This window comes from Prunus persica, chromosome G2 (assembly GCF_000346465.2).
Source record: "Prunus persica cultivar Lovell chromosome G2, Prunus_persica_NCBIv2, whole genome shotgun sequence".
NCBI lineage: Eukaryota > Viridiplantae > Streptophyta > Magnoliopsida > Rosales > Rosaceae > Prunus > Prunus persica.
The window spans coordinates 2,701,292-2,722,195 of record NC_034010.1 but is presented as its reverse complement, the minus strand read 5'-3'; the positions used below and the strand labels follow the sequence as shown (position 1 = coordinate 2,722,195).

General features: G+C 38.5%; 2 protein-coding genes and 1 pseudogene across 2 annotated transcripts; 1 reads left to right on the top strand and 2 right to left on the bottom strand.

Annotated features, from left to right (window-relative positions):
- On the top strand, positions 385–5,481 carry LOC18785712. The gene is made up of 4 exons (XM_020557967.1): positions 385–661; positions 1,416–1,721; positions 3,844–4,165; positions 4,251–5,481. The coding sequence occupies exons 1-4, from the start codon at positions 537–539 to the stop codon at positions 5,316–5,318; spliced, it is 1,821 nt and encodes a 606-aa protein (XP_020413556.1). The 5' UTR covers positions 385–536; the 3' UTR covers positions 5,319–5,481.
- On the bottom strand, positions 6,296–13,369 carry LOC18785860 (annotated as a pseudogene).
- LOC18787327 (calcium-transporting ATPase 4, plasma membrane-type) lies at positions 13,468–20,528 on the bottom strand. Its single transcript, XM_007219249.2, has 7 exons — positions 20,038–20,528; positions 17,574–17,628; positions 15,548–17,487; positions 15,261–15,419; positions 14,980–15,151; positions 14,554–14,852; positions 13,468–14,313 (listed from the first exon to the last, which is right to left on the bottom strand). The coding sequence occupies exons 1-7, from the start codon at positions 20,221–20,223 to the stop codon at positions 14,002–14,004; spliced, it is 3,123 nt and encodes a 1,040-aa protein (XP_007219311.2). The 5' UTR covers positions 20,224–20,528; the 3' UTR covers positions 13,468–14,001.

Below are 20,904 nucleotides of genomic sequence, written 5' to 3'. Positions count from 1 at the left end.
AACACACTATTTCGGAATAGTGAAAACAGTTATCAAAATCAATTGAACATGGGTTGGCAAGTGGAAAGTAGGTCAAACTCTCATTCTTCCTCCCAAGTGAGCCATGGGTTGATACATGTAAGAGATAATATTAAGGCAACCCAATATAATAATAATACCCTCATCAACGAATGGCCAAATAAATAAATAAAAATGGGGTCAATTTGGTAGAAACCAAACCAAAATGGAGCGGTGAATAATACTTGAATATCGAACACAATTCTTTTTCATTTAAACTTTTTATACAGGAAGGGAGAATTGAACCTAGGATTCGAGCGGTAAATATGGAACAAAACTATTATCCCCAAAAAGAAAAAAAAAAAACAAAAACAAAAACAAAAACAAAGGAAAAAAATTGTTTACCAAAGGGGCAGCGTTTTATTACTGGCCGAAAGAAATAGCAGCGTTTTATGGCAAAAGAAAAAACAGTGCAGAGGCCCGGGGCATAAAGTGAAGAGTCAGAAGAGTTTAGGAGAGTGAAAGAGGAAAAACGAAAGATGTCGTTGGTGGACTATGCATCTTCAGACGACGACGTATCGGAGGAGATTAGGGAAAATAAGGAAAACGAGCCAGCCCAAGTACCCCAGGATGATCCACAGCCTCCGACTCGTCCTCACACCCAGTAATTCATGCTTCTCATTTTCTCTAAATTTCATTTTTAAATTTGAGAACTTTTAGTTCTGTTGGATTTACTTTTTTCTTTTTTAATTTTATGATATTCTGAATACAGATTTTTTCATTATTTTTGTCTGGGACCATAGGGAAAATAAGGGAAAATAAAAAATATAAACACATAAAAATTGTTCTGTTCAAGTTGTAGAAACCTTTGTAGTTTGTGTTGGAATGCTGTTATTTTATGCATATGTGAGTTGTAAATCAGAAAGGAAAATTGGAGGGTTTATTGGAAGAAGCATATTGCCATTAGCTTACTTAGGGTTACTTCCCATTTTTAGGGAAACTAAAACTTTTTGAGGACGCATAGCACTAAAATAATTTTTCATGTTCTTTTATTTGTGGTAGCTGGTTGGCTTTTTTGTTTTTTTTGGGGGTTGCATAATGTTAAACAGAATGGTGTTGGAGTTCCGAATCTGCAAATTTAGGGTGGTTTTTTGCTCTCAAGATTGACGGAGTGTCAGAATGATTGGTAATCTTTGGACTTCAATTTCAAAGATGAAATTTTTTAAAAGATAAATTGAGATTTTGTTTTTCAGGATTTGAAATGTTGGGTGCTAAAAGAAGGGGTTTCTTAACTGTCCTTAATTTTCGCAGCTGGAAAATTAGTCACAATGTTTTATATTTATATTCTCCTTACTGGGAATATTATGCTTCTCACTTCCTTGGGATGCCTTTTAATTTGGTATTTTTGTGTGTTATAGATCCGTTGTTTCATCATATCAGCAGCCTGAAAGTACTGCCCATTCATCAGCTCCTTCAATTGAGAAACTTCCTGATGCTTCAATGCTCTTGAATTCTCCGGTTTTCTCATCCAATATGTTTAGTGGTGGCGACCACTCTTCTCGTGTTGCAGCTGCAATAGCTGAAAGTGCATCACGCAAGAGAGAGTCAAATGAATTTGTTTCCTCTGTTCCCCGCAGTAAAGTTCCCAAAGGTAACTTGCCTCATTCCAAGAATGTTCCCGATACAATTGGTGGTATGCTGGTTCCACCTCAGCTTAGCGGAAGGTTAGTTTCAATAGGTTTGATATTTCCCATAGCTTATTTGACATCAGAGTTGTACGCGTTTTTAAAAATTCTCCTTTCGATTCTGCTTATGTTAAACTGTTTAGCCTTACAGACATGCACTTTGCGTACATGTGCATATGACTTGCAATGTGAGCTTCACTTTCTTGAATAGTACATCTTGAGTTGCATTTTCTGAGTAATCATGACTAGAGAATTTGTTTAGTAGTAATTTGACATTTAAATGCCAACTGCCATGTTTTTGGAGTTTTAACTAAACTCGCCTTACATATAGATCATGCTATGATGATATGATTAAATTTGTAGATTTGTGTGAAGAGTTTTAGTGAATAAATTATACCATTACAATGAGCAGATTTTCTGACTTTGACCTTCACATTAAAGTACAAAGCAAAAAAAAAAAACAAAAAAACCATGGACATGTTAAATTTTGAGTTGAATAGGGGATAAAGTAGCACTATAAAATTTAAATAAAATTTTTTGATCCCTCAAAACCCTCCCCCGTTCTCTGCAATTACTAGTAGAATTCACATATGAGAGAGAACCATTTGCACATATGGAGCATGTGGCAGATATAAATGCATATGACTTTTAATGGAATGGACTTTCTTTAATTGGGAAAAGTTTGTGCACGTGGAGTGTGGTAGTTGCTTGCATAACGGTCATGATGACCAATGAAGTGGACTCTTTTAAAGTGGTCCCTGATAGGAATTCTGTTGCATTGCTCTATATTCATAGAATTCCTCACTGCTTATAGTGGTACATCCTTTAGACTTTGAAGATGTATTTGGGTTGCATACTACTGGGTCATATTTAATTTTGTACCGAAAAACATTGTTCTTGGGTAATTGCTGCTCTGAAAATATTTGTTAAGTCTGACTTCAACTGTATAGGATTAGGTTTGTGAGTTTCCAGGTCACTGTGCATGAATCTGATATTATTGTGTTGGTGAGTTTGATAATTATTGACCTGTTTGAGTTTCACATTGTGCAAACCTGCTAAAACCAAGGCTTGGTAATTTTATGGGAAATAACTTTTTAGGAATACAATAAAATTTTCCTGTGTTTGGTGAATCCTAGGAAATCTATTCACATTGGGAATGAATTCTAAAACTATTGGTCTTTTTCTTTGTCTTTTTTGGGATGATGGCAATCCCGGAACTTGGGGTATTGTATTCATGAGCAACATTTAATATGCCAACTTTGTTATACGTTAGAGTTTTTCAATCTTATCATCATTTTTTTTTTTTTTGCTTTTGGGTCCAGGAGCAACATTGTTACAGAAGATGTAGGAAAGCTATTTGTCAAAAAGCAAGCTGACCCTTCACCAAAGTAGACGATACCTAAATGGGTGATGATGTAGTTGAAGTCATAGACAATGTGTTTCTTTTTCCATATTGGACTGAGAGTCTGGATGATGTTTTTCAGAAACATATCAACTAGTGAGGATTTTGTTTGTGTAAAATGTAAAGAATGTTAGAGGACCCTTGTATTGTATTTTTGTTCTAGTTTCCCAAGTCGTGTCACAACAGTTAACTAGGTTGTACTCACCGGATGAACTATTGCATAATAGCATCAATGACAATTATCAAGTTTTCAGATATCCAAAAGTAAATTCTTCTGCTGCTTATGGGTTTTGTTGCACTTATGAGGCATATTTGCCTTGATCCATGTTTTGAGTTATAGATAGCTCGTGCATTTGGCTTGTCTGATCAAAAAATAGTTTTGGTTGAACTTTAAATACATGTAATTGGATGGCAGCCATAGGCTTTTCATACTCCAACTGATGAAGCAACAAACTCTTCAACTTTTGCTACTTCACTTTCACACATCAAATTTTCTGTGTGAGAATGAGATAGCAAAATGAGATCGTCATTCTTTTAAATTATAAGAAATACCTTAGATCATCATTCTTTTAAATGGGATGATCCTTTTTAAGTTTCATTTACCCATAATTGTATATGACTCACATATTTTCTACACATTTCGACTCCAGTAATTTAATATACTCTTTTCTTCTTGTTATAGTGTTTTTATTGATCTTTACATGGATCCTCAATTTCTTCACCCCAAAATCATGATTAATAATGACAATTCCTTGCTAGTTCCTCCCAATTTCCGGTTCAATTAGATACTGCCAAAAGAAAACTACGGGGCCTGAGCTTCTCTAGACAGGAAGATGTTCTCCTTGTACAAGGATGGCTTGCAACCAGCATGAATGTCGTACACATAAAAGGTCAACCAAAGGCTACTTATTGGGGGCGAGTGACACAATATTTCCACAACTACAAAACATTTGCAAGTGATCGAGAGGAGAAATCACTCCTACAACGTTGGTCAACTATTCAACTTGCAACCAAAAAATTTTGTGAATATGTTACTCAAGTGGAAAATGAGCACAAATATGGCATGAATGAGCAGGATAAGGTAAACTTCTTTTTTCGCAATCTTTTTTATTTTATTTTGTTGGTAATCAGTGTTTGTGTATATTTGATAATGAACTTTTTTGCAGTTTTTTTATTCGAAACAATTATACGAAAAATTGGAAAAGAGAAAATTTCATTTTGACCATTGCTGGAAGCTGTTGAAGGATGCCCCAAAGTGGGTGGATGATATGCACAAGAAAAAACCATCAAATAGAGTAAAAGGTACAAGTCTCTCTCCTGAATTCTCATCTCCTTCTACTTCACAGAGTTTGGTAGAACTTGTGGAGGACCAAGTCTGTAATACTGAATCTGGGAACATGGAGAGACCACAAAAAAGGAAGGAGGTCACAAATACTGATGTTGGGAACATAGAGAGACCACCAATAAGGAAGGACATCCTAAATACTGATTTTGGGAACACGGTGAGAGCACCGATAGGGAAGGACGTCCCAAGTAGTGATTTTGGAAGCAGGGAGAGACCATCGATAAGGAAGGACGTCCCGATTATTGATTTTGAGAACACAGAGAGACCACTGATAAGGAACATTACAATTACTGATTTTGGGAACATTGATAGACCGCCAGTAAGGAAGGATGTCCCAAATAGTGATTTTGGAAGCAGGGAGAGAACATCGACAAGGAAGGGGGTCCTGAGTATTGATTTTGGGAACACAGAGAGACCAGTGATAAAGAAGGACATCCCAAATACTGATTTTGGGAACATTGAGAGACCGCCAGTAAGGAAGGACGTCTCAGATAGTGATGTTGAGAACATGGAGACATCACCATTAAGGAGGGAGGTCGTAAATTCTGATTTTGGGAACATGGAGAGACCGTTAATAATGAAGGCTGAGAAGCTGAAGACAAAAGATCACGATAAGAATGACAATGCAAATAAGCAAGTTGTTGATCTCTTACACATCATGGAGAAATGGAAAGACCAAGTTAATGAAGATAAAAGGCAATATCGGTTAGAGAAAATGGAGATGCTTAGGGAGAGGCTTGAGATGGATAAAGAGAGGCTTCGACTCGACCGTGAAGACAAAGAGGAGAGAATAATGTTGATGGATATAAGTGGAATGCCTCATGAGCTCCAACAATATTATCGCCGTCGTCGAATGGAAATTCTGGCTAAAGGAATGGGTGGTGTGTGAATTCTATGCAATTCTTTGCCATCATTGTAGTACCCTTTTTTTTGGGGGTCAAAAGTAGCATCGTGATATTTAGCCTCTACTATTAGTGAATTGCACTTTGATGTTAACTAGAAATGCCATTACAAATACAAGGGGTAATTAAACTCCTCAACACTTTCATACCGTAGCATGACGTGCCTTTCCCCATCTTGAGACAAGAGTAAGAACATCTCTACCATTACTTTGCACAAATAACTCTGCAAATAGTGTTCTTACTTTGGCATCGAATAGGGTTTGGTTGGTATCAGAAAAACAGAGTAATGAAAAAAGAAGTATAAATTAGTTCCCTTGCATTCACGTACTGTTGGATAATAGTTTATACAACCAACAGAACTCACTTGCATAACTAAGAGTTTTAAAAAAATTGTTTTTGGAGCAGATTTGTATTAATATTTAATTTATTTATTCACAGTAATTTAGAGATTATATCCCTAACTAATTTTCTGAAAATGTGCCGAGCCAGTGAGTCACTTACGGAACATTGGAAGTTCTCTTCCTGTAGAATCCTGCACTCATGGATCCTGTCTATAACCGTAGCATCAATGTGTTTCTCTACAACTGCTGCTGAAAAGAGTTTCATGACTTCACACACTTGACTCCCCGTTGTCTGAAAATTTAGACGTTTAACGAACAGGTGCAACGTTCAACGGATACAAAAATGCGAACAAATGCTTAAAACTCAGCCTGCAAATATAGAAATGAAAGTAACAATATGAATATGACCAGAACAAATTGATAATAAAATAGAAAAGATTAACTTTTCCCATGTTCTATTACTTCAAACTTAAAATTGTTCCTATGACCACAACGATAGTTATCAATGTAGTTTTTCTGCATATTATCCTAAAAGTTTTACTCAACCTACTGAGGATTCAGAGTGGTAGATTCCATTTACAGATTGAGGGTTCATAGTTGTTGATTCATGAATCAAATTGAACTTACGGATTTTTCCAATTAGTGGTATCCTCATTGACAAGATGCGTCCATTTCGTCCTTCCGCTATGACCAAAATGTTTGACCTGCATGACCTTGAGTAATATTGTTTTGTTCATCTTATTATCTTCTCCAGTTGGGGCAGAGAAATCACGCGTGTAAATTCCATCTGTTCCGACAGTTGCAGCATAGTCATCAGCTTCTGACCGGAAGAAAGCACCCTTGTGGTAATATTTCTGCATGAATCTCCACTTCTGCTTTCGTCATGGCGCAGCTTTCGGATGCTTCCTCTCCCGCTCCCTCCTCTCTTCCTCTGTCGTGTTTGTTGTTGGGAAAGATTGCGAAAAATCAAAGGCTCTCTCAGGATCTGACTTCTCCCAGCCTTGTGTAAATAAAATGGACAAAATTAACACTCTATCTTCCACTAAGAAAAATAATGGGAATACAAAAATAATCTCACCAAACACCGGTGGCTAAACTCTCTCTTGGTTTTTTTTCTCAAGAGGATTTTCTCTCTCACACAAGTGAGGTTTTCTTATCTCTCAAAACTCTCTATGTTTTGGTATTCTGAAGGATGATTTGAACTGAAGGAAGGCAGCTGCTTTTATAGCCAATGTTCCTGACAAATTGGTGGCCTTGAATGCGAGAGAGTTTTTCTCATTTTCTCTTCCGTTCGTTTTCTTCAAATTTTTCCGTCCTTTCTTTTATTTTATTTTAATATTTATTTTCCTTCTTTTTCTCTCCTCCACTAACGAGGGAAACCCATCAATCTCCCCCTCCCGACTTAGGTGGAGGGCTCCAACAGTCCAGCTGCTCTTCTGCAAAATTCGTACTTGTCCTTAGGTAAGGACTTGGTCATCATATCTGAACTATTGTCATCAGTATGGATTTTCTCAAGCTGTAATTGCTTTGACTCCAACACATCACGTATCCAGTGATATCGTACATCAATGTGCTTCGACCTCGAGTGAAAACTCGGATTCTTGTTCAAGTGGATCGCACTCTGACTATCGCAATGCAAAATGTATTTGTGCTGCTCTTGCCCTAATTCTTGTAGGAATCGCTTCATCCAGAGCATTTCTTTGCATGCTTCAGTAGCTGCAATAAACTCTGCCTCTGTAGTTGATAGAGCAACACATTTCTGTAACTTTGATTGCCACGAAACTGCTCCCCCTGAAAATGTAATCAGGTATCCTGAAGTAGATTTTCTGGAATCAAGATCTCCTGCCATGTCTGCATCTGTGTAGCCAATCAATTCAGGTTTTCCACCTCCAAAGCACAAACTCATTTTGGAAGTACCCCTGAGATATCTGAGAATCCACTTCACAGCATTCCAATGCTCTCTGCCTGGTTTAGACAGGAATCTGCTTACAACGCCAACTGCGTGTGTTATGTCTGGCCTCGTGCAAATCATTGCATACATCAGACTACCAACAGCTGAGGAATATGGCACCATAGCCATGTTTTCTTTTTCTTTCTCACATGTAGGACTCTGCTTCGAACTAAGCTTGAAGTGACTAGGAAATGGAGTAGAAACTGGTTTTGCTTTATCCATGTTAAACCGCTTTAGTACCTTCTCGATATAACTTTCTTGTGATAACCTCAACTTCCGATTTTTTCTATCACGGGATATACTCATACCGAGGATTCGTTTTGCGGGTCCTAAGTCTTTCATAGCAAAAGACTTGCTCAACTCTTTCTTCAGCTTGCTAATCTTGTCACCGTTTTGTCCTACGATCAACATGTCATCGACATAGAGAAGAAGTATGATGAATTCACCATCATCAAATCTTTTCACAAATACACAATGGTCTGAAGTAGTCCTTCGATATCTGTGTTCAATCATGAAGGAATCAAACTTCTTGTACCATTGTCGAGGCGCCTGCTTGAGTCCATATAAGCTCTTCTTCAGCCGACATACCAAATCTTCTTTTCCTTTGACTTTGAATCCTTCTGGCTGCTCCATGTAGATTTCTTCTTCAAGATCTCCGTGAAGAAAAGCTGTCTTCACATCTAGTTGTTCGATCTCGAGATTCAGACTTGCAGCCAAACCGAGTACAACCCGTATGGATGACATCTTCACTACGGGTGAGAAAATCTCTTCAAAGTCAATTCCTTTCTTCTGACTGAAACCTTTCACAACTAGCCTTGCCTTAAACCTGGGCTTAGAGTTGTTTTCTTCCGTCTTCAGTCGATACACCCATTTGTTCTTAAGTGCTCTTCTACCTTTTGGTAGGTTCACTAGATCATATGTGTGGTTCTCATGCAGAGATTGCATCTCTTCATGCATGGCTTTCAACCACTCATCTTGTTGATCATGAGTCAATGCTTCTTTATAACATTCTGGTTCTCCCCCGTCTGTTAGGAGAACGTAATCATCTGGAGAATACCTACTCGGAGGTCTCCGTACCCTGGTCGATCTTCTTGGTTGGAATTCGGCATCTGGCTCTTCATCGGCTTGTGCTTCTAGCCCTTCATCTGTTGCATCATCTATTATACCATCAGTTGTATGACCATCACTCATATCACCATCAACTGGTTCATTTATAATAGGATCACTAGCTAGATCATCAGTATCATTGGATTCATCTCGCTCGTCATTGTGCTCCAATGAGGAAGGAACTGGATCCAAGTTAGCTGGATATTCTCTAGGATTATTAGGTTTATCACCTCTTCGAATGTCTTCAATGTTCTGATCTTCAAAGAAGACAACATCTCTACTTCTAATAATCTTTCTAGCTATAGGATCCCATAACCTATAACCGAATTCTTCATTCCCATATCCCACGAAGATACATTCTTTCGACTTTGCGTCGAGCTTGGATCTCTCGTTTTTAGGAATATGAACAAAAGCTCTACAACCAAAAACTTTCAGATGATTGTAAGAAACGTCTTTTCCCGACCAGAACTTGTTCGGGACATCACCATTTAAAGGTGCTGAAGGAGAAAGGTTGATTAGATCAACCGCAGTCATCAGGGCTTCACCCCAAAAACTTTTGGGCAGCTTTGCATGAGATAACATTGTTCTTATTCTTTCAACAATTGTTCTGTTCATTCTCTCAGCTATGCCATTATGCTGAGGAGTCTTCGGAACAGATCTTTCATGCCTGATTCCATTACTTCTACAGTAGTTTCTAAATGCCCCCATATATTCTCCTCCGTTATCGGTGCGAATACATTTGAAGCTTCTACCAGTCTCTCGTTCAACGCTAGCATGAAACTGCTTGAACACTTCATACACTTGATCTTTTGTTCTAAGTGCGTAAGCCCATACCTTCCTGGAATGATCGTCAATGAAGGTAACAAAGTATCTTGCACCACCAAGAGTACTAGTGGTCATAGGACCACAAACATCAGAGTACACAACATCCAATACATTGGGTTTTCTTTGTGCATGACCATGTTGAAACGAAGCTCTATGCTGCTTTCCAGCCAAGCAATGCGTGCATGATTTTAGAGGCATGCCTTTCTTCATCCCAATCAGTGCCTCTCTTTTGGCTAGAATTTGCAGCCCTTTCTCGCTCATGTGACCGAGCCGTTTATGCCATAGCTCGATTGAGTCTTCTGCGAGAGCATTTACGTACCCATTACTGACTTTTACATGTGTCATGTATAGGGTGTTCTCCTTCTTCCCTCGTGCTAAGACAAGAGAGTTCTTGCTGAGTTTCCATTTCCCTTCAGCAAAGACATTGGTGTATCCTTCATCGTCAAGTAATCCAGTGGAGATTAGATTGAGACGCATGTCTGGAACATGTCTCACATCCTTGAGGACCAAGTGACAACTTGTGTTGGTTTCAAGGGAAATATCTCCTCTTCCCACGATCTTGGACAATTTGTCATTTCCCATCCTCACATTACCAAAATTTCCATTGGTGTAAGATGTAAAGAAGTCCCTCCTTGAGGTGACATGAAATGATGCACCAGAGTCCACTATCCAGCATGTATCTTGAGAGGAAAAGTTAATGAAACCATCACCACATAGAATAATTACCTCATTTCCACCAGAGGTAGTTGCGGTCGTGTGCCTGGCATCACTCTTTTCGTTACCTCTATCTTGCTCTCGTTTAAACAACCTGCACTCTCTCTTCATGTGGCCTATCCCGCCACAATGGTAACATTCTAGGTCCTTTCTTGTCTTGGACCTTCCTCTCGAGCCATCTCTTGACCTGCCCTTTGACTTGTCTCGCCTGTGAAATTTTCTATTGTTAGTTCTTCCACGATACTCTGAGACAAGGGCTTCTGACTCGGCTACCACACCTTGTTCTTTCCTCCTTGCTTCTTCATTGAACATGCTATCTTTAACTATGTCCAATGTAAGAACGCCTTGAGGAGCTGAATTGCTTAAGGATACTACTAGTGTATCCCAGCTATCAGGCAAAGAGCTGAGTAACATTAGTGCTTGTAACTCATCATCAATCACCATCTTCATATTCGTCAACAGGTTGATCAAACCTTGGAAGTCACTGAGATGCTCGGTAACACTTCGACCATCTCTATATTTAAGGTTTACCAACCGTCGGATAACCGATGCTTTATTTTGAGCGGTCTTCCGCTCGTACATGGACGACAATTTTGTCCATAATTTGTATGCATCCGTCTCCTGTGCCACATGGTGGAACACACTTTGATCCACCCATTGTCGGATTTGTCCGACAACTTTTCTATTCAGAATGCTCCATGCATCGTCTGACTTCCCTGCTGGTTTTTGTCCCAGCAATTGAAGGGGCTCATACAAATCCTTGCAGTAAAGGATGTCCTCCATTCTTGGATTCCAAATGGAGTAATTGGATGCAGTCAATTTTAACATTGTTGCTGATGATGATGACGATGACTCCTCCATCTTAAATTACACAAGAATATAATTTTTGAGCCAAAGCTCTGATACCACTTTTCAATCTCTTCCTTCTCCTTTAACATTGCCTCCCAATCGTCCCTATCGCTCTTGATCCTGGCTCTCTCTCTTGCCTTCCAAGCTTCATACTCCTCTGCCTCGTTTACTTCATCATCAGTATCAATATCAGCAATATTTGCTTCCTGTTCCAAACCCTTCTCCTCAACCACAATCTGCTTTGTCTCTCTCTTCCTTTCCTCCAAATTCTTCTTCCTTGATTCTTCAAGGGCTCGTTCTTCAGCCTCAAGTTGCAACCGTTCAGCAATAGGATATCTCTCTGAATTGGGAACAAAGACAGGCTTCAGCACCACCATACCAGTAAGCTTCTTTTCTGAGTCAGTATCATACTCAGACTCCTCTTCCTCGTCTTCTGACAGGAGTGGAGCTTCTTCTTGCTCCCTTTGAAGCAACTTCTCCTTTATCCTTCTTCTTCTTTCCTCCAAAGCATCTGCGTCCTCTTCCTCAGCTTCTAACCCTTCCTGCCTCTTGGATTCCTCTTCAATTGTTGAAACAATCTCAGCTTGCCGGATACGCCTATGATCAGCTCTAATATCGTCCCGATTATCAATCCTGCTCTCAGCCAAACAGCGGAGTCTAGGATAATCTTTTCTAACAACATCATATTCCTCAGTGGGGAAAGCTTTCTCCAATGAAGCAGCTGTGAACATCCTAATATCCCCATCTTCGTCGGCATCATATGCCCACTCGGGAGCTTTTCCAGGCCAATACCTTTTAACTTTTGTTTTCCCAATGTTACCTATGAGCTTATCCCTGACTACAATCACAGGCCAATACCTTCTAACTTCTGTTTTCCTAATTTTACCTTTGAGCTTATCCCTGACTGCAGTCACAGTATCACTAACACCTGCTGTTACCGACACGATCGCGGCTTGAGTACCTTATGGTATGAATAGCATGCAAAGGCAGGGACCTTTCTATTTATACCAAGAACTGGTGGTGGAGTTTCCAATCGAATTCATCCCATATTAGGAAATTAGGTTCTACTTGACTTGACCACCAAGCTACCGTATGCTTATACCAACTAGAATAGAATTAGGATTCCTTTGCTCTATAGGAAACAAAAATAAAATAAAATAACAATTGTTCAAATGTGCTCTCTGTCTCCAAATAGACGTTGGCAAATAAGAATTGTCCGGTTAGGGAATATATCTTACTGCACGTTTTGGAAACAAAATGATTTAATTCAAAGTCCAACGTCATGACAATAAATTTGAAGATATTTTAAGGCAATTAAAATTGCAATAGTACTCCTGCACTTTTTTTTCTTTTCTTTTTTTCAAACGTGAAAACCAATAATACCCAGCTTATAGTCAAAAACCAAATATAACAATTAAATACGTAATCATATTAAGGCAAACTAATCTGTAAATTACATCCAACTACTACCCACAATGGTACTCTATTTTTTTTTATACAACGATAACGAGGGAGAGGAGAATCGAACCTAAAAGACCTCATATGAAGGGTTGAATACTCTTAGAGTTATTTACACTAACAACCCTTGAGGTTTTCAAGTTTTTCACAAAACTTTTGAGGTTTAAATTTTTTTTTTTTTTCAAAAAACCCATTTTTGTTTATTTTTCTTCTAAGAATTTATGATTTTATATAAAAACAATGCTCCAAATGACAAAGTTAGCCTTTGAGATTAGATTGCATATACATTCATCGAAGTTAATTTTGTCATTTGCATAAGATTTTCCAATGAAATCATCGAAATTTGGACGAACAATTAACGAAAAAGGGTTTTGTGAAAACAATCTGAAACCTAAGTGGGTTCGTGTAATTTTTGAAACCTCAAGGAATTTTGTGAAAAACTCGAAAACCTTAGGAATGTTAGTGTAAATAACTCATACTCTTAATCATTTAAGCTACAAATACAAACCCAGTTACTAACCACCTGTATTCAACAATTATTCGTCACGGAAAATGCTAGGCTTACCTCATTTTTATACCACATTGTATATCACTCTATTAGAGAGATGGTACCCAATGTGGTATAAAAATGTGGTGAGCCTAGCATTACCCTATTGTCACACACATACAACACACTCTTTCGAAGAGAGACGGAGGGAGAAAAATAGAAGCTAAATGGCTGGCTACCGTCAACAACAACACCGTCGTTTTGGGCTGCAATTGAGGCAGACGACCGGGATGTATAACGAGCCATGTGGTAGAAGGGAAGGGAAGGGAAGGGAAGGGAGCATGGAGAGCTACAGATTCTACATGTCTCGTCTTGCGTTCATGTAGATGCTGGGTGAGTGACTCTGACTCGGACCTCTCTCTCCCGCTTACTGAGTTCCACTCCGGGTCGGCCCCAACCCGGACCTCCAATACCTCCGTATCTGCGTCTCTCTCTTCTCCAATCCCTCCAAGAAGGTACCTTTATGTGTTTTGGGTTTGGTTGCAAAGTAAAACAGAGGAAAAGGGCAGTGGAACAGGCTCAACACTCAACATATGATGTCTGAAAATATAGACGTAAAAAGGAACAAGCTCAACACCCAACAGATACAAAAAAATGAGAACAAATGCATAAAACTCAGCCTGCAAATAAATCCTGGATATTCCTGTCCCAAAAAATACAGCTCCCAGCTCAACTATATAAATCGAATTTGAACGAATAGCACCAAAAAGGCAAAAAGAAGATCAATTGCTAGCTGTCCTCAATGAACATTGGAATGTACAACCAAAATAACGGGAAGTGGTGTTGAAAGTTATGCAAACAAGCAACAGAAAAAGAAAGAAGAAAATCCCTCCAAGATTCTGCACAAGGATCTTTCGAAAAATAGACATCTCTATCTTTCATGCGAGCTGAGGGCCGCGGAGGAGAGGTTCGTATATATCCTCTTGATCCCTGACAGTTTGTTTCTTGATTGAAACGGGAATGAACTTGAGGACGACCGCAATGGGTAAACTTGCAGCTCCAATCAAGACGCTTGCTAACCAAAACTCCCAGCTCAGTGGCACAGTTTGTGCAAAAGTACCCAAAAATTCAACTATGATGATCTGGAACACTACTGTAGCGATCATCACCATCATGAAGGTATAACTATCGAACATGCCACGAAAAACATTGATCTTCTCCATGTCACGGCTGTTAATCTCGTTGAATACCTGACATGCAAAATTTGATTGTAATCAATGAAAAAACATTCAGCTTCAGCTGTGTAGAATTTGAAATTTTTTATATATACACTTAAGATTTCTGGAATATTGGGATCCTTCGAGGATCGTTTCACTTTTCTTTGTTTCATCAAAACAAAAGCAAGTAGAAGAATGATATTATTTACCGCAACCAATCATGATTTAAATGGAGATAAAACAAAAAGAAAACAATGTATCAGTGGATGGTACCTGGCAAAACACAAAAGAGTTGAATATGACGGTATTGAGAATGGAATTTGCATTTGCACCAGTGAGCTTCAAAAGCCTTATCCCACAAAACTTGAGAACCAAGAGGACAGCAATTTGATAGATGCTTTGACCTATAATATTCCTCCACATGATCCCAGTGATGAAGTTGATATTTCTTCCAACTGGTGGTCTTTTCATAAGGCCATCATTTGGTGGCTCTGTGGCCAGTGCCAAGGCACCAAGAGTGTCCATGATCAAGTTTACCCAGAGCATCTGGACAGCCGTTAGCGGCGCCGATCCTGTAAGTTATTTAAAGGGAACATTAGGATCTACATTAGGTAAAAATGCATGTCAAAAGATTTCTATTACAATTGGAAGTATTAGAAATGCATAAAAAGGTTTAATTAGTTCCACGGATGAACACACCTGAGACACATGCTGAAATGAAATTGAGCATCAGAGCGACAATGTTAACTGTTAGCTGGAACTGTACAAACTTTTGAATGTTGATATAAACCGCACGACCCCATCGAGCAACATTCACTATACTTGTGAAGTTATCATCCATTATGATAACATCAGCATTTTCTTTTGCAACCTGCAGACAGTCGAATTTTAGCCTACCAATGGTACAAAGATAGAAACTTAAATAAAGAGCAGACACTTGAATTATTTGCACTAGTGTAGGATGAGGGTCTATTGCAAACCTCTGTTCCTGCTATACCCATGGCAAGTCCGATGTCTGCCTCATGCAAAGCAGGAGCATCGTTAGTCCCGTCACCAGTAACTGCCACAACTTCTCTGAACCCATCCCTCAACTGTTTTACTAAGGTGTGCTTGTCCAAAGGCAAGGATCGAGCCATTACCTGCATGAAGCATTTTTTTTTTTTTTCCACTTATTTCCTTCACAGAAATTTGATACTGGAACTATTTTCCATGAACACAAATGAGCATGTATAAGAGGAAGTTATTAAAGCAATGGCAAAACAAAAACCTGTAGTTTTGGAATTATTTCTGCCATCTCCTGTTGGCTCTTATTTCTGAAATCTGGCCCTTCTATAGCCAAACCACCTTCTGTCAAAATGCCACACTCTTTAGCTATGGCTTTAGCTGTATTAATATTATCGCCGGTGACCATCCTTACAGTAATCCCAGCATTTAAACAAATCTTCACAGCTTCCCTCACCCCAGGCCGCACAGGATCCTTAATTCCAACAACAGCTATTAATGTATATTGATCTTCAGGAATACTGTTTTCACCAGAGTCGTCTTCGACATTCTTGAAAGCTAAGCAAAGAGTTCTTAAAGCTTCACAAGCAAAACCATTTATGGCATCTGAGATTTTATTTCTCTGCTCTTCAGACAGAGGCACAGCTTCACCAGTGGTATTAACAACCTTGTCACACATTTTGAAAACTATTTCTGATGCTCCTTTGCAGAATGCTAGTCGCCGACCACCACCAGGAAGAGCCACTAGTACAGACATCATTTTCCTGACTGAATTGAATGGTTCAACCATAAGTGTCTTATATCCCTCACCATAAGATTTAAAATCACCTCCCAGAAGCATGCCGAATTCTATTATTGCAGTCTCTGTCGGAGTACCTATAATACTATTTTTTCCATCTTCCCCTTTGACTACCTCTGAGCTTGTATTCAGAAAGATAGACTGCAAAAGGAGTTTATATACTTCTTCAGAAACGGGCTTCAGTACGTCTTTGTCATGATTACTTGTTATATTCTTGGTTTCATCACAGAGCCATATCTTATTCACCACCATATGATTTGTTGTTAAGGTTCCTGTCTTATCTGTGCAAATAGAAGTAGCAGAACCCATTGTCTCACATGCAGATAGATGCCTAACAAGTGCTTTATCAGTCATTAATTTTTTCATTGCAAAGGCAAGACTTAGAGTCACTGCCAGAGGTAGCCCCTCTGGGACTGCAACGACGATTATAATGACAGCAATCGAAAAATAATTCAAAAGCTTTAATGCGTCACTGGAATCCCAGTGTGTCATCCTATGCTGAACTGCCTTGTTTACTAAAAACCTTGAAGTCAGAACTAAAAATGTCAGCACGGCGAAAGCCAAACCGATTTTTCCAATAATGGTTGCAACTCCATTAAGTTTCACCTGCAGTGGTGTCTCATTGTCTCCACCTTCACTCAGAGTAACCATTAGTCGTCCCCATTCAGTCCTCATACCAACTGATGTCACCAGCATTTTACCAGAACCATCTTGCACTTTGGTTCCTGCAAGAAGAAAAGGTTTATCTTCACTTATGTCCACAGGCTCACTCTCACCTGACAAGCTCGATTCGTCGACTTGTAAACTGTGGCCTGATATGAAAATACCATCAGCTGGAACTTGATCTCCGATCGAAAGATGAACAATATCTCCAACTACTAAATCGTAGATAGAGACCTTCTGTCTGCGTCCATCTCTAGTCACCTGAACCATGATATTTTTCTTTTCCTTGTCTAATTCTTTAAACTGCAATGATTGCTTGTAGTCACTAACTGCAGTGACCATCACTACTAAAAGGATGCTGAGTATTATTCCCAAGCCATCGTACATACCTTTCGGCCACCCTTCGGTTGCAATTCCAACACCTATAGAGACCGCGGCAGAAATCATGAGGATGATTAGAGTTAAATCTTGTAAGGCTTCCCAGAAAAACATCCAAAAACCTTTAGAAGGTTTCTCGACATATCGGTTGAGACCATATATATTCTGCCTAACAGGTATCTTGCTTGAAACAACACCATCTTTCAGCGATACAGAAACATCCCCTGCTAATCCTGCTATTCCTCCATGTCCTTCCAAACCCTTGTTATCGTGAGATCTAGCAAAGGATGCAATTTCATCAGGTTCAATGCCAAAACCAGCATCTCTAACTTCTTTGGATAGATTGTATCTCCCACGATTGCCAGCTGTATTGTATAAAATAGTACAGAACTTAGAAAGGAATCAGAAGATTAAGTGAAAGAGATGCTAGTATAATGAAAAAGAGTAGTACCATCAATGAATTGCAATGCTGCTTTCTGCACGTACATAGCTACACGTATCTTTTCCTGGTCAGAATCAATGGAAGCATAACCAAAATGTTAGATTAAGAAAATAAATAAAAACCACATGAAACATGCTTTTCATGCTTTACAGATCCCTAATGTCTTCAAACCTGATGAAAAACACTCATGATGCAGACAAATTACCAATGCAGGCCATCCTAACATTAGCTCAAGCATGTAATTGTTTTCCTTTTCAAATCAAAATTTGGTATTTCTCTAATTAACTTTCCCCTAATTTTTGGTTATGTGAGCAAAATTCAAAGGAGCACTACCTGAATATTTCCTTTTCCTAAGCTGAATACTAACCTATCCAGAGTCATTTTCGACAAATTCGACCAAGTAATTAAGAGCTGGGCTTGTTACTTTGGAACATTCTCCAAAATCTTGCATGTATATCTGTCCAATAAGTTTGCCTACATTCTGAAAAAACTGAATTCAGAAACCCTGGAAAGAACTCTGCTCACTGACTAGGGTGTTTTATATACTACTTGTCGGATGAGCCAAATCAGTCCCAGTGAAGCAATTATATACAAAGCAAAACAAAGTAAAAGTGGGCTAAAACTACAGGACACTTGACCTTTTAGAGTAAAAATGTCTTCATTTCATATTTCAACTGAAATAGCAAAAAAGTTTCCTCATCGTCCAAGAACATAAAATTGAAAAGATTATCAGCAGGAAATCTTCATTCCTTTTTTTTTTCACACTATGAAATCGTAATGCTTTCGACAAACTAATTGTAAACTGGGAATTATAGGAAAAATAGATATATTATCCTAGTGCTAATGCATAAAACTAATGCCTTGACTTCATAAATTCTGTACAAATTTGGTCAGCCCAAACCAAAAGTAACGATACAAATTAAATATATAAAAAACAAAAAACAAAAAAAAAACAAAAAAAAAACTTACAAAGAACATCACTTTGTATGGAAGTTTTGAACTTTGTTTTAATATTAATCACTTCCCACAAGCAATGTCCAGGCTTAGCTCAAAGCAACAACAGCAAAAGGTAATTTTCTTCTTTAGAGGCATTCGTATATTCTACTTGAGAGTGAAAACAAAAATATTTCCCGTTTTGGTTTAATTGTTTCATCAAGCTTATATTAGTAACCCCCGTGAGATTGAGAAACCATAGCTATTGGTCAATAAATAAATTTAATACACAGTAATAAATAGATTCAACACCCTAAAGTAGGAGACTTTTAGAAACTTAAAGTTGAGAGAGATGAAATATAACTGGTGAAATAAATGCATCCACCTCCAGCAATAGCACTTAAACTTAATCCAATCCTAGCTATATGGCATATGTATACAAACAGACAGAAATCATATTTGGTAGGAAAAAGTTAGACAATTCCCTTTCCAGACCATTTGAAGGTGAGTTTCGCAAAAGGAGAGTCAATTAGTGCAAAGAAACATGTTATTAATTTGACAATGTGCAGCAGCCTGAGCCTGTATTCAAATTCAATTCCATTCAAAATACAAACTCAATGGCATATTCAAAACTTGTCACCTATGTTCCCATCATTCACTACCAAAAAGAGAAGGAAAAATCCGAGGTTCGCCTAGCCACAGTGAACCAGAAATGTCTATTAGTGGTCTAGTAGCTACAATTACTGTATTTATGTGGCAACATGCACATAAGTCGCAGTTTATTTGTGACATCTCTATGCAACGGTATTACTATTTGGACCACATTTACTAGCCCGTGACTTAACATCTCCTAATAGAGAGATTATACACACTTAATTATGTGGGCCCCACCTTTTGTATGGCTCGTATGAACCCATATTTCAGCAATACGTGTTGCAGCCTGTGGCAGCGCGTAAGCCCAATGGCCGCCTAATTGACTTCAAAAAAAACCCCACCACCGCCAGCGACAAATATATTGTCATGGATTCATGGATTTGACCCGGCCGCCTCTCAAAGCACATTGGCCATTGGCTCCAGACGACAGTTTCCGTTCACAATCAATTTGAATTTTTCTTGTAATAAAATTCAACCACCCAAACCGAAAAAACAAAAACAAAACAAAACGTGCAAAACTCATCCAATTACTGATTTCTTATATGATCAACACTACGTTCATAAATTAATTTTTTGACACGATCATCACCAAGAAATTTCAAAACTAAAGATCTTACAGTCATTATAACAAACAGAACATGATCTATCGGTCACTACACCTCACAAACAAATTATCAATAATCTCGTAGGCATGTTTGGCTTCCGAGAAAATCTCGGAAAAACACCAAAGAAGGAAAATCAATGCATGCATTTCATACACTCCTTCCATTTTCTTAATCAAAGATTTGAAGCCAAAACAGAGCAGCATGCAATTAACGTAACAACTGATCAAAGAAATCGTACGGACGACGATGATAATGATGACAATGGAAATATTGAAACGGACCTGGAGGTTCTTGCGCTTTCTTTCGTCCTCGGCGCGCTTGGCGAGATCGGCGACCATGCGAAACCTTCGGGTTGGGTTCTTGACAACGGCGACTGCGGATCTCCATCGCATCAAGGCCTCGTCGGAGGGCCGTTTGGGTTCCACGTCGAAGTTCTTCCTCAAATACTCCTCCATTTTCTCTCTCATCGTAGTTTTCTTGTGAATATGAGATGGAGATCACTCTCTGACTCGCTCCTCTGTGACTCAGCAGGGCTGTGTAGTTTAGTAGTATTACCTTGATTTTTTTTTATTATGATGAATTGAGTTCAGGGCAAGAGGTTTTTATACATCTATATATATGAAAAAATCATTTTCTTTTTTTGTTATGGAAAGTTTCAAAACGAAGCCGGGAATGGCGGGAATGTTGGTGTATTAAGAGGAAAGAGTTGATTTTGCAGAATATCTCGAGATATGATATTGTGCTCTCTCTCTCTCTCTCTCTCTCTCTCTCTCTCTCTCTCTCTCTGTGTGTTCATATAGTGAGAAAAAGAGGTGGTCATCATTTCAATTAATTTCCTAAATGCACCACAAACTCGTGGTCAGTGACTATATATATGGTCATCATTTTACAGCTGTAAATGAAAGAAGTTTGGCGTTTGATAAACTTTATATTAAAAGTGATGTTCATACAAAAATCAGTTTATAAGTATTTGATAAACGTTTGTGTAAAAGTGTTGTGGAATGTGTATAATGACTAAATTAGATGTTTTGCTTTCCGCGAAAGGTGAAATAATAATCATCCTTTCATATGCTTTCCCAAATCACAGTGAGTCACATAATTTCGTCCAAAAATAAATTCTCTCTTCTTTTACTAAACGGGATGAGAAA

What these genes read in the sequence shown, in the direction of transcription:
- LOC18785712 (XM_020557967.1), top strand. Translation starts at nt 537, where the DNA reads ATGTCGTTGGTGGACTATGCATCTTCAGACGACGACGTATCGGAGGAG. An exon ending in CCACCTCAGCTTAGCGGAAG is followed by an intron (nt 1,722 to 3,843) that starts GTTAGTTTCAAT and finishes ATTCCTTGCTAG; the next exon opens with TTCCTCCCAATTTCCGGTTC. An exon ending in GCATGAATGAGCAGGATAAG is followed by an intron (nt 4,166 to 4,250) that starts GTAAACTTCTTT and finishes ACTTTTTTGCAG; the next exon opens with TTTTTTTATTCGAAACAATT.
- LOC18787327 (XM_007219249.2), bottom strand. Translation starts at nt 20,223, where the DNA reads ATGAGAGAGAAAATGGAGGAGTATTTGAGGAAGAACTTCGACGTGGAA. An exon ending in AGCATTGCAATTCATTGATG is followed by an intron (nt 17,488 to 17,573) that starts GTACTACTCTTT and finishes TATACAATACAG; the next exon opens with CTGGCAATCGTGGGAGATAC. An exon ending in ACTCTTTTGTGTTTTGCCAG is followed by an intron (nt 14,314 to 14,553) that starts GTACCATCCACT and finishes TTTGCATGTCAG; the next exon opens with GTATTCAACGAGATTAACAG.